The sequence below is a fragment of the Pan paniscus genome, chromosome 10 (assembly GCF_029289425.2).
Source record: "Pan paniscus chromosome 10, NHGRI_mPanPan1-v2.0_pri, whole genome shotgun sequence".
NCBI lineage: Eukaryota > Metazoa > Chordata > Mammalia > Primates > Hominidae > Pan > Pan paniscus.
The window spans coordinates 30540477-30556364 of NC_073259.2; the positions used below are offsets into that span (position 1 = coordinate 30540477).

The 15888-nt window shown below is 39.8% G+C and overlaps 1 protein-coding gene and 1 long non-coding RNA gene across 3 annotated transcripts in view; one reads left to right on the top strand and one right to left on the bottom strand.

Annotated features, from left to right (window-relative positions):
- The first annotated feature begins 55 nt into the window (after positions 1 to 55).
- LOC134728473 (uncharacterized) lies at positions 56 to 15881 on the top strand. The gene is made up of 3 exons (XR_010108897.1): positions 56 to 1277; positions 8568 to 15457; positions 15678 to 15881. It is a non-coding gene; the product is annotated as an uncharacterized LOC134728473 (long non-coding RNA).
- Positions 8018 to 15888, bottom strand: part of RXYLT1 (ribitol xylosyltransferase 1) — a 29932-nt gene continuing 22061 nt past the window's right edge. For both annotated transcript variants that reach the window (XM_003824810.6, XM_057299572.2), the window contains 3 exons: positions 15092 to 15406; positions 12100 to 12270; positions 8018 to 8833 (listed from right to left, as the gene is read on the bottom strand). In XM_003824810.6, coding sequence (XP_003824858.2) covers positions 8416 to 8833; positions 12100 to 12270; positions 15092 to 15406 — 904 coding nt within the window. In that variant the 3' untranslated portion in view covers positions 8018 to 8415. The remainder of the gene's footprint in view (positions 8834 to 12099; positions 12271 to 15091; positions 15407 to 15888) is intronic.

The following is a 15888-nucleotide window of genomic DNA, read 5'->3' on the forward strand; positions in this document are numbered from 1 at the left end:
TAGACCATTATTAAATTGGTGTCTCTGCAGTGGGGGGTGGGAAGGAGATCGGTGGAGACTTCTATTCCACCATCTTGCTGTGCCTTCCCGTATCCCATTACTGATAATGTATTGATCACTTGGTTAAGTTGGTGCTTTCTCAACTGTAAACTTGTATGTTTTTTCCTTTATAACTAGTTAAGTATATTGCAAGGAAATACTTTGAGACTATGTAAATCTCCTGCTTCTTATCAGACCACTAATTTTAGAAGAATTGGTTAACCTATCAGAGAAGAGTGATTATCTTTCATTTCCTAGAAATGCATAAGCCAGACAATGAGGGGAAGCATCCCTGAAAGCCAAATGTGCTAGTCAGGATGGGCTGGGTTATGCTGTGACAACAAACAACCCTCAAATCACAATGACTTAGTACAGTAAAAATTTATGTATCCCATTTTTCATGTTCATTGTGAGTTGCTGGGGGGTTCTTCTGACTCAGGGATGTAGGCTGACTGAGGTCCATTTGGACACAAGCTTCCCTAACTGGTGAGGTAGACAAAGAGAATGAGAGGCTGAGTGCAGTGGCTCATACGTGTAATCTCAGCACTTTGGGAGGCCGAGGCAGGTGGATCACTTGAGGTCAGGAGTTCAACACCAGCCTGACCAACATGGTGAAACCCTGTCTCTACTAATAATACAAAAATAAGCTGGGCGTGGTGGCGCATGCCTGTAACCCCAGCTACTTGGGAGGCTGAAGCAGGAGAATCAATTAAACCAGGGAGGCGGAGGTTGCAGTGAGCCAAGATTGCACCACTGCACTCCAGCCTGGGCAACAAGAGCAAAAGTCTGCCTCAAAAAATAAAAAGAAAAAAAAAAAAAAAAGAAGAAGAAGAAAAAAGGGAATGAGATGATCGTACTTTGGCTTCTCCCAGGGATTGAAACACGTTACCTACATTATACTCTGTTGGCTAAAGTAAGCCACAGTGATAGTCCTAGCTTCCAAGAGGCCCACTGAGTGTAATCCTAGCACGTGCTCAGGAGAGTAGAACTGGAATGCTTGTGAATAGCCTCCAGGACTTTAACACCATGTCTCCTGTACTTCAGGTTTCACTAGTAGGGTGTGGTAACTCAGACTATTTCCAATATTTTCTCTCTTTCAGAAGATGGAGTATACACCTCCACCTCTTTGAGTTCAGGCTTGCCCCTGTGACTGCTTTGGCCTTTGGAAACTGGGCTGAAGGGACAGGGTGCCAGTTCTAGGCAGAAACTTTGAGATCCAGGGCATGACTCATCACAAGGTACAGAAATGATTGTCCTGTCTGGTTTTGATACTTCACTGTGAGAATAAAATATTTCAGAGATGGGCTACTCCTTCCTCACGCGTTTTGGAAAGACTAAGACACGTGGGACCAAGTTGAGCAGGGCCCAGCCATGCCCTGCACAGTTGCAGCAGACAGGCAACCTCAGTGTAATGAGGACAAGAAATACATGTCTGTTTTTGTACGCCACTGAGATATTGAGGTTGCTTATTATCAGGCCAGGAGTAGGGTGCTGAGAGTAAAGGACTCTCCTTGGGGCAAGCTTCAGGGGGCGCCAAACAGCGTAGTAATCGAGGTGAGTGATATTTTCATGCAATTACTACCACCAAAAGTAATGTAAAATAATCCATGATGAACAAAATATCCAAAGTCAGAATCAAGACCAGATGAGCGGTATAGCTTAGCAAAAGCTCACTGAAGAAGAGTTTTTATGCAACTAAAACAAACTCTAGCTGGAGTTTTAGCAAGAGAAGGGAAGGAACAGAAAGCCGGTAGGAAATAATAAAAGAAAAATGTCAACAGCAGTTAGAAATGTGTTTCTGAGTTAATGATTCATTATTACGTTTTTCTGTTTTGTTTTTAGTGAATTTTTAAAAGCTTTAAACACATAAAGCATCTCAAACAACAGATTGCAAAAAGAGAGTAAATCAAAGAGAGAAAAACACAAACAAGGAATGTTTTAAAAATTTAGGCCCAAGACCGGGCGCAGTGGCTCACGCCTGTAATCCTAGCATTTTGGGAGGCTGAGGTGGGTGGATCACCTGAGGTCGGGAGTTCAAGACCAGCCTGGCCAACATGGCAAAACCCTCATCTCTACTAAGAAAAAAAAAAAAATACAGAAAGTAGCCAGGCGTGGTGGCACACACCTATAATCTCAGCTACTCAGGAGGCTGAAGCAGGAGAATTGCTTGAACCCAGGGGGCAGAGGTTGCAGTGAGCTGAGATTGTGCCACTTCACTCCAGCCTGGGTGAAAGAGCGAAGCTCCGTCTAAAAAAAAAAAAAAAAATTTAGGCCCAAACTGCACCTCCCTGGAAACAATTAGGGGCCAATTTGGAGCAAAGTGGTGATGGTTTAGTGAGGCCCCTCCAGCCTGACAGGGGAATTCCTCTTCTGCTATGTGGTTTTTAAAACCAAGGCTTCACTACCCAGGAAGTTAAGTTGCAACAGTAGTGTTTTCCATTTTCATCTCAGAAAGGTAAATAGATAATTTATTTAAAGCAATTCAAATCTATCTCAAGCAAGACAGACACATAGAAACCATAGCTGAATCGAAGATAAGTTTAAATACCAGGTTGATTTAGCCATCTGGATATTTTGGCAACCAACAAATGGAAGCTTATTTGACTAACTTCTCTCAGTAAACAATCCGAGAATCTGTCATTTGTGTTGGGATTGATACAACCAGTTATCATAATGAAAGAGGCAAAATGTGTATTCTAAAGGACAAAGGCTTCAGCATCTGAGATTTTCAAGTGCTTAATGTGTTAATGTGTGACTTTTTTTTTTTTTAACATTAGAGACTCTGCAAAATTTAAAGGCCGACAATGAGATTAAGTCCTAGAAACTGTGGTTTGCTGCCTAGAGCAGTACCTGCAATATAGTAACTATTCAATAGGTTTGTGTAAAAGGAGTGTTTTAGTGAAACTTTAGTGGAAGTTTGCCACACACTAGACTGTAAAAAATGTACTATATTCACTTGCATAATTTGCTTCTTTTTGGAAAAAGTTATTTTAACAGTAAAGCAGGACACATATGAATCTTTGCAATAAGATGTAGTTCAACAAAAACGCATCTCGACAGTTGAACAGCCTAGACTACTGTCCCCTGCTGTGGCTGCTTTGGCAACAACTTCACCTCTAGCACAAATGTAGGACTCCTATGGAGAGAGATTGCAAGTCAAAAAGAAAGAATGCAGTTTCCTTTCAACTGGTAACTTTAAAAATATCTGTATTAAAAAAATCTGTATTTCTGCTACAGGAAATAACCCAACTAGAATGTACAAAACTAGAAGACACATTTTCGCCTAATTAGCTTACTGAAATAAAATAACTATAACTGTTAAAATAGTGTTTTAGGCCGGGTGCAGTGGGTCACCTGTAATCCCGGTACTTTGGGAGGCCGAGGTGGGTGGAACTCTTGAGGTCAGGAGTTCGAGACCAGCCTGGCCAACATGGTGAAAATCCGTCTCCACTAAAAATAGAAAAATTAGCCAGGTGTGGTGGTGGGCACCTGTAATCCCAGCTACTTGGGAGGTTGAGGCAGGAGAACTGCTTAAACCCAGGAGGTGGAGGTTTCAGTGAACCAAGATTGTGCCACTGCACTCCAACCTGGGTGACAGAGTGAGACTTCATATTTAAAAAAAAATAGTGTTTTAATTACTCCTTTCATGGTAACAAGTATAATGAATGACTATCAATAATTGGCGATGCTTGTGAATACTGATTTTTCATAGACATTTAAGCTGTTGTTTTATATTTATGAAGGTCTTATGTTAGAAACTATTGATACTGTATTAAACTTTATATTTCAGAAGTTCTACTTGCTAGTTATAGCTTTAAATCTCAAATTATTTTGTAGATCAAATAATATATCTCATAGGTAAGATTTTTTTATACAACACCTGATTGTTTCTTCAATTTGTAATTAATCTCAGTAACATCAGATTGTTTTCGTGGTAGAAATTTACTACCTGAAAAAATATTACCTTATTATTTGAAAAATTGCCTAAATAAAATATAAATTTGAAAAACAGTACAAGATTTCATGAATTTATTAATTTAATTTTTTTTTCAGACAGGATCTTGTTCTGTTGCCTAGTGTGAAGTGCAGTGGCATGATCATGGCTCACTGCAGCCTCGACCTCCTGGGCTTAAGTGATCCTCCCACCTTAGCCTCCTGAGTAGTTGGGACTGCGGGCATATGCCACCATGCCCAGTTAACTTTAGTATTTTTGTAGAGCTAGGTTTCACCATGTTGCCCAGGCTGGTCTTGAACTCCTGGGCTCAAGCGATCTGCCCGCCTTGGCCTCTAAAACTGCTGGTATTATAGGCGGGAGTCACCACGCCTGGCCGATTTCATCAATTTAAGTGTATGAGTGTTAAAGAAAAGCAAGGGTGCTGTTTAAGTTCTTCAGCTTCATTGTTACAAATAATCAAAAGGGAGAGTTGTTTGATTCATTCTTTCCCTCTAGGACAAAACATAGTCTCTGTCGTGAAATAAGAATTCACTCACAATGTAGATACACCTTCCTGGCACTATGTTGATTAAAACATACTTTTAGAATATAATATCTCAAAAAATTATGTTTAGATGTATTTGTTATGCTATAGATTCCATTACTTTGTTAGAGACTCAAAATTACTGTGGCTTATACGTGATAAAGGTGAAAAAAATGTTCAAAGCTCCTTTTCTGCTAGAGTTTTATATTACAGTGGAAGGAGGTAAACTAACAAAGAAATATATCTAGTAACTGAATGAAATGAATGTTATTTAGCTACTGAAATAGTGGTATGAATGACACATTTTTATTTCAGAAAGAGAAAAAAGCTTATATAAAAGTATACCCAAGAGAGCATATTTACTGAACAGATAATGAGGGAAAGCTCGAGCACTTGTTGAGGGGTAGAAGAAGACAAGGCTGGAGAAACAGGTTGGAGTCAGATTGTGAAGGATCTTGGAATAACAATTTATAAAATGTTAATTTTAGCTGGGTGCAGTGGCCCATGCCTGTAATCCCAGCACTTTGGGAGGCTAAGGCAGGTGGATCACTTGAGGTCAGGAGTTTGAGACCAGCCTGGCCAACATGGTAAAAACTCCATCTCTACTAAAAATACAAAATTATCCGGGCGTGGTGGTGCATGCCTGTAATCCCAGGTACTCAGGAGGCTGAGGCAGGAGAATTGCTTGAACCCAGGAGGTAGAGGTTGCAGTGAGCCAAGATTGCACCACTACTGTACTCCAGTTTGGGCGAAAAAGTGAGTATCTGTCTCAAAAAGAAAAAAAAAAGAGGTAATTTTAAGATATAGGCAACAAAATGCCACAGATGCCTTTAATTGATTGTGACCTGATAGTATTTCTTTCTATTTTAGGAGTATGTGTGTGTGTGTCTCCTTCTCCTTCTTCTCCTTCCTCTCCTTCCCCTCCTTCTTCTTCTTCTTCCTCCTCTTCCTCCTCTCCTTGTCTTCCTCCTTCTCCTCCCCCCTCCTTCCTCCTCTTCTTCTTCCTTTTCTTCTTCCTCTTCCTCTTCTCCTCCTTCTCCCTCTTCCTCTTCTTCCTCCTCTTCCTCTTCCTCTTCCTTTTTCATACGGGATCTCACTCTGTCATCCAGGCTGGAGTGCGGTGGTGTGATCATAGCTCATTGCTGCTTCAGCCCCCCAAGTAGCTGGAACTACACCTGCATGCCACAACCCTTCACTAATTTAAAGTTTTTTTGTAAAGATGGGTCTCATTACGTGACCCAGGCTGGTCTTGATCTCCTGTCCTTAAGTGATCTTCCTGCACTGGCCTCTCAAAACTCCAGCATTACAAGGTACAAGCCACCGAGGCTGACCTATTATTATTCCTTCATGGCATTTTTCCTTCAATGAACTTGACATTTCAGATTTAAAGTTTGTTGAAATTGGAAATGATTAACTTGCACCCATGAAACTAAGGCAGTGCTGAGAGTTGGAGAGGCAGGGAAGACACACTATTGTGGTTGTCCCTCTGAGATGAGACAAAATCTGCAAATGAGGGAGAGGTGATGGGGATGGAGGGAGAGGCCTTATTCTAGGAAGACTTGGGGGTAAAAGGCACAGAATTTGGTGATTAATTGGCGGAATAGGGAGGAATAAATATGATGTTACAGATTGTAGCTTGGGAAACAGCTAATGAAACCATTTACTGAAATTAAAAATGTTTGAGAGGAAATAGGTTTGTGTGTGTATATTGTGGAAAAAGACAATAACGAATACAGTTGTAGTTACGTGGTTTAAGTGCCCAAAAGACATCTAGGTGGGGCTAAAAGAGCCATTTGAGGGCCTGTGACACACTGAAGATGCCAAGTCATATGCCAGACAACTTACAGCAAGCGGGACTCTAATTCTTTCTGAAGATACTAAAGAACTACAGCCATGCATGGCTTAATGACAGGGATATGTCCTTAGAAACACATCCTTACATGATTTTGTCATGCAAACATCATAGAGTGTACTTATGCAAACCTGAATAGTACAGCCTACTACACACCTAGGCTACATGGTGTAGGCTATGGCTCCTAGGATGCAAACCTATATGTATAGCACCTCACTGTACTGAATACTGTAGGCAATTGTAACACAAATGTAAGTATTTGTGTAGTTAAACATAGAAAGGTACAGTAAAAATTATATAAAATATTAAAATGGCACATCTGTGTAGAGCTTTTATGAATGGAGCTTGCAGGCCTGGAAGTTGCTCTGAGTGAGTGAGTGAGTGGTGAGTGAATGTGAAGACCTAGGACATTACTGTAAACTACTGTAGACTTTATAAACCCTGTGTATTTAACCTACACTAAATTTATAAAAAAATATTTTTCTGGCTGAGTGCGATGGCTCACACATGTAATCCCACCACTTTGGGAGGCCAAGGCAGATGGATCACCTGAGGTTAAGAGTTCAAGACCAGCCTGGCCAACATGATGAAACCCCGTCTTTACTAAAAATATAAAAAATTAGCTGGGCGTGGTGGCAGGTGCCTGCTATCCCAGCTACCTGGGAGGCTGAAGCAGGAGAATCGCTTGAACCTGGGAGGCAGAGGTTGCGGTGAGCCGAGATCATGGCACTGCACTCCAGCCTGGGCAATAAGAACAACTTCGTCTCAAAAAAAAAAAAAAAAAAAGAAAAAGAAAAAGAAAAAGAAAAAAGAAAATATTTTTCTTTCTTGACGAATAAATTAATGTTAGCTTACTGTAAATTTTTACTTTATAACTTTTTAAACCTTTTATTTTGTAATAACACTGCTGAAAACATTATACTGCTGTAGAAAAATATTTTTTATATCCTTATTTTATAAACTTTAGTCTATTTAAAAATTTAAAAAATTTGTTACTTTTATTTTCTTACTTTTTGTTAAAAATGAAGACACAAACACCCGCATTAGCTTAAGCCTAGACAGAGTAAGAATCATTAACATCACTGTCTTCCACTTCCACATCTCACCCCACCACAAGGCCTTCAGGGGCAATAATAGGCATGGAGCTGCCATCTCCTGATAGCAATGGCTTCTTCTTCTGGATACCTCCTGAAGGATCTGCCTGAGGCTGTTTAACTTTTTTTTTTTTTTTAATAAGTAAAAGCAGTACACTCGAAAATAATGATGATATGGTTTGGATCTGTGCCTCACCCAAACCTCATGTTGAATTGTAATCCCCAGTGTTGGAGGCAGGGCCTGGTGGGAGGAGATTGGGTCATGGAGGTGGATTTCCCCTATGGTGCTGCTTTCCTGGTAGTGAGTGCTTGTGAGATCTGGTTGTTTAAAAGTGTGTAGCACCCACCCCCTTTTCCCTCTGCTCTGGCCACGTGAAGACATGTCTGCTTCCCCTTCGCTTTCTGCCATGATTGTAAGTTTCCTGAAGTTTTCATGCTTCCTGTACAGTCTGTTGAACGGTGAGCCAATTAAACCTCTCTTCTTTATAAATTACTCAATCTCAGGCATTTATTCATAGCAATGCAAGAACTAATACAAATTGTAAAAAGTATAGTATAGTAAATACACAAACCAGTAACATAGTCATTTATTGTCATTATTAAATATTATGTACAGGACATAATTGCTGTACTTTTACTTGACTGGCAGTGCAATAGATTTGTTTACACCAGTATCACCACAAACACGTGAGTGATGTATTGCAATACATATGTCATCACTAGGCTATGACATCACTAGGCGATAGAAATTTTTCAGCTCCATTATAATCTTATGGGACCACTATCATATATGTAGTCTACGATTGACTGAAATGTCATTATGTGGCATACATAATGTAGAGTTTTCAAGGGTACCTTAAAGAACATCTATAAATACATACACACACAAACACATTTATACACCCAGTAGTCAAAATGATTTTAAAAATCACATCTTAGCTCAAAAAGATAATTAACTTTTATTATTCATTAAAAATGAGCTTTCTAAAATATTAGTAAATTTCATTTTAAGCTCTGTCTTGAAGTGCTGATACCACTGAAGTAACATTTTTCTTCTTTCAATTTTTTCTTGTAAAATTATAGTTTTCTCTTTTTCTAAAACAGCAGGGAGTTCCTTCCAGTTCTTGATAAAGATAAAGGGAGCACCCATGGACTTGAGTAACTGCAGAGGAGCACCGTGGTGCACAGATGTATTCCCACAGTTGCCAGCTGTCATCACGTCTTCCACCACAGGAATGGAGCCATAGGAGCAAGCCTCATAGATTCGATAGCATTCTGTGTTTACTCCGACCGGGCACAATGTGAGATCACTCTGAAGCAAGGCATCTTGGTAATTCTTAAGACTTTCATTTGTTTCCTGAGGCTGCCAGCTAGAAAATCAGAAAAACAACTGTAGTTTTCACTTTACTAAGTATATAGTTTGTGAACAAAAATACCTTATCTTTTAATAAAATCAGTTTCAGGAAATGGTGAAACTTTACAGAGATGATAGGCATAAGAGATATCCAAAATCCTGGCCCAAATAGATTTCTTTAAAATGTTGAAGAATTGGAACATTTTACAGTTGTATATTTATAAAATCTAGGAGTCACCGTAACATTTCTGAATGGATAATAATAATTCAACCGATATTTTGGGAGTGCTAGGTCCTCTCTTCCCTACCTTGCCCTCATGGAGCATATATTCTAGTTCTAGTGATGGAGATGGATAGTGACCAAGTGAAGTCAGTAAATTATTTAGATGGGGTAGAATACTGTGAGAAAAGAGCAAAGGAGTAAGTAGAGCAGGAGTTTCTAAGGGGGTAGGGTTGCAATCTTAAATAAGTGATGAGGGACTGTCACTGCGGCAGCATCTGAGCACAGAGTTGGGGATGAAGGAGCAAGCCACGTAGATCTGGCGGGATAAAAGAGCAAGCAAGAGTGAAGGCCATGAGACAGCATGTGCCTGGCATGTTCAAGGAGCTGCGGGGAAGCCAGGGTGGCTGAGGTAGGGTAACTGAGGGAACAGGCGCAGAAGATAAAGTTTGGATGGTCACACGGGACTCCATCATGCAGGCTTTTGATCATGGGGTGACATGACGTGATGTAGGTTTCATCAGAATCAATCTGGCTATTGTGTTGAGAATGGACTGTACAGGGGCAAGGGTAGAAACTGAAAGATCAGTAAAGAAAGATAGACGCGGCTGGGTGCGGTGGCTCACGCCTGTAATCCCAGCACTTCATGAGGCCAAGGCGGGTGGATCACCTGAGGTCAGGAGTTCGAGACCAACCTGGCCAACAAGGTAAAACCCCGTCTCTACTAAATACAATAATTAGCCGGGCGTGATGGCATGCACCTGTAATCCCAGCTACACGGGAGGCTGGGGCAGAAGAATCGCTTGAACCTGGGAGGTGGAGGTTGCAGTGAGCCGAGATCCTGTCACTGCACTACAGCCTGGGCAATAAGAGTGAAACTCAGTCTCAAAAGAAAAAAAAAAAAAGATAGATGCTTTCTCCTGACTATTCTCAGTGAAATAAGCAATAGGGTCATAAAGTAAGAAAGGCGGAGGTGTTAGAGTGTAGGAGAGAAGAAGGTATAAAACAGCCTTCTAGGAGAGTGGGAGAATATATGGACAAGGGAAATATAAGACTGCTGGGCACGGGAGGTTCAAAGTCACGTGTTTAAATAAAGGTCAATTAGCACCTTTCTCCAATTATGTGCAGTTGCATGGGTGCAGGCATGGAGTAGGCAGAGAGCTGGATTTAACCAGAGTTATGGTTTGCCAGATTAGGGAATTAGGGAGCTGAAGGTATAGGCAATTATGATTGACAATGAAATTTAAGTTAGGTGAAGAATAAAATGAAGAAAGGGGAGTGAAGGACAACAAAAGGGTAGTAGGAACAATAGATTCTAAGTGCCAGCTGAATTGTCAGAGTCAGATTATTACACGGAATGAGCTGGAATGACAGATGATGGTGGTTGTAGAAAGAGATGCTGGGACTTGAGATCATGTTCAGAAGGTGCAGTATGTGTAATGACAAAGTCTAGGAAATAACCATGAGAGATAATGGCTGAGGTCAGGTGGAAGCCCAGATTATTGGAGGAGGGGAGGTGAAGGAACTGCAAAGACCAAAATGACAGAAAGACCATCTATGTAGATTTGCCAGTCACTAAGAATTGAGAACAGAGTAGTGTCAGACAGAGCTAGAGAGTACCAGGAGCTAAACTCTTCGAAGAAGTAGGGGGATAAACCCAAGGGTAAGTGCATGATTTCAGAGAGTAAGAGTGATGGATGGTTTTGTCTGCTGACATGAGTTTCAAAATTGGGATTATTAGGGAGGGAAAGGGGAGAATAGTCTAGAAGCAACAATGAGAAACAAGGAAAACATCTACTCAAACCTCTGGCTCAACGGTATGAGAGGAGTTACAAGAATTATTCCTATAATAACCTTTGTTATTTTACACTGTCCTCATTCATTCCACTCCAGACATACTGGCCCTGTTGTTCCTGTAACATAGTAAGCACATTCCTGCCTGCCTCAGGGCCTTTGCTCTTCCCTACGTCTGGAATAGTCTTCTCCCAAATATACACAAGACTCACCCATGCACATTCTTAAGGCCTGTGCATAAATGTAACCTTCTAATGAATGCCTTTCTTGGCTATTCCAAAATAGCAAATGCTCCACCACCAACACCCAAGCTCTTTCTATGCCATTCTTCTGCTTAATTTTTTACAGGGCATTTATCATCTTCTGACACACAATATATTTTACTTGCTTGTCTCCTCCAACAAGCATTTAAGTGCCAGGAGGGCATGGACTTTGTTTTGTTCAGTGCTGTATTTACTGTGGGTAAACAAGTTTCTGGCATAGAGCAATTGCTTGGTAAACACTGACTGAACGAATATGATATGGTTACATTAGCAATAAAGAGTACTTGCTATAATTTAAAAAGTAAAATTCCAGACCTAACCGGACATTTTTAAGGCATTACTTCCCTGATGACTCTGCATTATGCTTTATTTGAAAACTTGATTTGTCTATTTAAAAACAAAATAAATGATTGCAAATTTACTTCCTTCACAACATGAACACCTGTTTCCTGGTTACTACATAAAAGAAGACATTTAACCCTATTGAGTCTCCCTATCCAACCATTCATCCACTCACCATTTATCCTAGGCCTACTTTGTGCAAGGTCCTTTGTTAGATCTGGGGATTCACAGAAGAATACAAGGTCCATGTCCTGAAGATGGTGTCAGGTTCCTGAATTCCTGAATTTGTGAGACCTGCACACCGGTCTTGGAACACTGAATTGGTCCACTGCACATCATCTCAGTGATGAACCTAAGTATCTCATTAGCATCTATAATCTCCTGTGTGACTAACAAATATTATTGAGGAAACCCTAACAACTGAAATTTGCAAATGACAGTTACCAGTGTTCCTCTTCAAGATGGACTACAGTCATAGGCGGTTCTCTCTATTCTAAATGTGTACAACCCAGTCTTTTCACAGTTTTAATTACTAATGTATCTTCTGGGGAAAGATTGGTACAAATAGAGTTAACAATGCCTCTTTGGAAACCTGTGTTTCTACATAAAGCAACTCTCAGACTGGAGAACAAAATGAATGAATTAAATAAGCATAGAACTTACTGTTCTCTTGCTGAAACCCAACAAAGCTTATCGTTCCCATCTTTTTTCAAAATGTTCATTAGTGCCTGTCTGGATGAATTTTCATAAATCGTTCCTAAGAAATTACATAAATATGGCCTCTCATCATGCAGCATTGACCAACTTGCCTCCACCACAGGAAAATTCCTGTATCTATAAAAATAAATACACATGAATTAACATATGATATAGAATTGGCAAAAATTCCCCATAACCCAATCTCTTAAGTAGCAAGAAGTATACAGAAGAGGTTTAAAATGTGATTTCTAAATCTCAAATTGTAATTTTCCATGCATACTTTGGAAAACTCCCTGAATCTACTGACTTAAAAAAATTGAATTTCACACTGACATCTCTTACAAAAGTGTTACAGAGATGTTGTGCCTAAAGTTATTTGTTTTTGACATTCTTTAACTTGCATTACTCATCTGCAGCTGTCAGGCATGTTACATTCAAAACCTTCAAAGTATAAAGACTCTTCTCTATTCATAATGATCATGATTTAAGCAACATTTTAACCAGGTGATGAAAAGATTACAGAATACTCCAGGGGAGGGAGATGGATGGGGAAAAGGAAGATGTTGATCAAAGGGTATGAAGTTTCAGTTGGACAGGAGGAATAAGCTTTAGTGATCTATCACACAGAATAGGGTGACTATAATAAATAATAATGCACTGTATATTTCAAAATTGCTAAAACAGCAGATTTTATGTTTTTACCACAAAAATTGTTAAGTATATAAGGTTACGGATTTGTTAGTCTGATTTAAGCATTCTACGTTGTAAATATATTTCAAAACATCATTTGTACCCCATTATCATATACCATTACTATTTGTCAATTAAAAAAAAGGAAAGATTATATATTTTGCTATTGCAAAGGGCTCTGAAAAATTAATCCCAAGGGCTTTTCAAGTAGATTAAAACAAACTGACAGATAAAACCATGGTATGCCATACAGGAAAAGTTACCTATTTTTATGAGCATTTGGAAATACCAGGGATTAAACTGTGTACCTGAAATGTAACTTTCACACGAGAACAAAATTTTACCTAACAGTTCGTATATAACAGGGTTTCTTAGCCTCAGCATTACTGACATTTTGGGTTAATTTTTTCTTGTGGAGGCTGTCCTATACATTGTGGGGTGTTCAGCTGCATCCCTGGGCTCTATCTGCTAGATATCAGTTGTGACAACCTCTTTCCTCCAGTTGTGACAATCAAAAATGTCTCCAGGCCAGGCACAGTGGCTCATGCCTATAATCTCAGCACTGTGGGAGTCCGAGGCAGGCAGATCACTTGAGGTCAGGAATTTGAGACCAGCCTGGCCAACATGGTGAAAACCCCTCTCTACAAAAAATACAAAATTAGCCAGGAGTGGTGGTGCCCACCTGTAATCCCAGCTACTTGGGAGGCTGAGGCAGGAGAATGGCTAGAACCTGGGAGGCAGAGGTTGCAGAGAGCCAAGATCGTGCCACTGAACTCCAGCTGGGGTGACAGAGCAAGACTTCGTCTCAAAAAAAAAAAAAAAAAAGTCTCCAGACACTGCCAAATGCCTCCCGGTGGGCAAAATTGCTCCTGGTTGAGAACCACAGACCTATATAAGAAATATACTGGCCTAGTGCAACAACACCATGATTACCAAGAGGTTCCATCTTATACTATATGAAAACATTTTACAAATGCAGGCTCTGCTCAAAAAATAGATTTTTAAGAGGGTCTTAAACCTGGCTTTACTTAACAAGAACCTTTTTGTCTGGCCTTACCCCAAACCTACTGAGTTAGGGTGTTATAGGAGTAGGCTTGGGAATACATCTCATTACTGGCACAGATGTGCCAGTGACATCTGTGTCGCTAACTAGGCAGCAGTCTAAGGCCACATCCCGCAACCAGGGACAGAATGATGAATAATGAATGTATGATTCAAAAATCATGTCAGTGAGATTTTTCATAATTTATCCACTCAACAAATACAGAATGCCTACTCTGCAGGTGCTGTTTTAGGCTCTGTGGATAGAGCAGTGAACAAAAGAGACAAAAATCCCTGCTCTCCGGAGGTTTATATACTAGTGGCAACTTATCTTCAAGTCAACTTGCTCTTAATTAAAAACATCCTATTAACAGAAAGATAAAAATATATGTTTTCCATTTTATAGCTGGAGAAAGACTATATCTTTTTTTTTTTTTTTTGGTGAGACAGTCTCATCTCACTCTGTTGCCCAGGCTAGAGTGCAGTGGTACAATCTCAGCTCCATCTCCTGGGCTTAAGTGATCCTCCCACCTCAACCTCATGAGTAGCTAGGACTAGAGGCGCCATACAGGAGTCCATGTCACCATGCCCGGATAATTTTTGATTGTTTTTTTTTTTTGTAGAGATAGGGTTTTGCCATGTTGCCCAGGATGCTCTTGAACTCCTGGACTCAAGCAATCTGCCTAGTTGGCCTCCCAAAGTGCTGGGATTACAGGCAGTAAGCCACTGCGCCTGGCCTAAAAGACTGTTATCTTGAGAAACCTTAGCTATCATTTAATTAATCCCTCCTTTTATAGAAGGGATTTGTATAAATTCAGCCAGTCTCAAACACAATGGTATGGTATATTCCTGATATAATAATATTGCCTTTTTTTACTATAATTTATATAGATACTATCATTGTTTTTAAAAAAAATCTATCTGCCATTTCTCTGCTAAATATATTTTTATGGCACTCCTAATAAGCTTGAAAAATCCATTCTATGCCTTGGGGTTTTAAAAGAAAAAAAGTAACTCATCTCCTCATTAAAGAATAAAATACTCTTAAAAACATCATAATTGTTATTGAAGGATGGACCACACCCTATTTTTATCTCTGAGAAAGACTGTACCTGGCCTCAATAATCCCAGAAGAACTAAATTTATTACAATTTTGAATAAGTCTTCCTGGTTCAGAAATTCAAGTGTTAGGGCCTAAAAATGTTTAATCATATTTTGTACTTACGTTGCTACTCCTAAAGGCCACTGAAAAACATCCACGTCATTAATCCAGGGGCTGTCATATATTATGAAAAGCAGCTCCACGAAGCCTCCATTTCTTTTGAGGAATGGGTTTATCCACTCATTATCACAATGTTCATTTCCGAGCAAAACAACAGCAAGATGCTGGAGTTTTTGAATTTGCACTAAATTTTGTGCATAAAGTAACCACTGGGTGGCATAAAAGATCTTTGCTTTTTCTCTTCCATTTAAAATGAGTACCACATTATTCACATCAACGGAGAAGTACCCTGGTATTACAGCTGGACCAGTGATGAAGCTGTTAAAAACAACACAACAAAAACAAGAGACAAACAAAGCCTGAACAAAGGTATGTGGTATCAGAAATTCATCATTTTATACAAAATCTACAATGAGATTTAATCCATATTCTATCTAGAAGTAAAATTTCTATAATACAATCTTTTGAACAAGTTTGAATGATGGGGCATAGCTGTAGATTAATGGTAAGCTTTGGTTGTAGGCAGATCAATTTGCATATGATAATACAAAATGTGATTTTTTTTTTTTTTTTTTTTTTTTTGAGGCAGGGTCTCAACTCTTGTGGCCCAGGCTGGAGTGCAGTGGTGCAGTCTTGGCTCACTGCAGCCTCAACTTCCCTGGCTCAGGTGATCCTCCCACCTCAGCCTCCCGAGTAGCTGGGACTACAGGTGTGCACCACTACACGCAGGTAATTTTTTGTATTTTTTTGTAGAGATGGGGTTTCACCATGTTGCTCATGCTGGTCTTGAACTCCTTGGC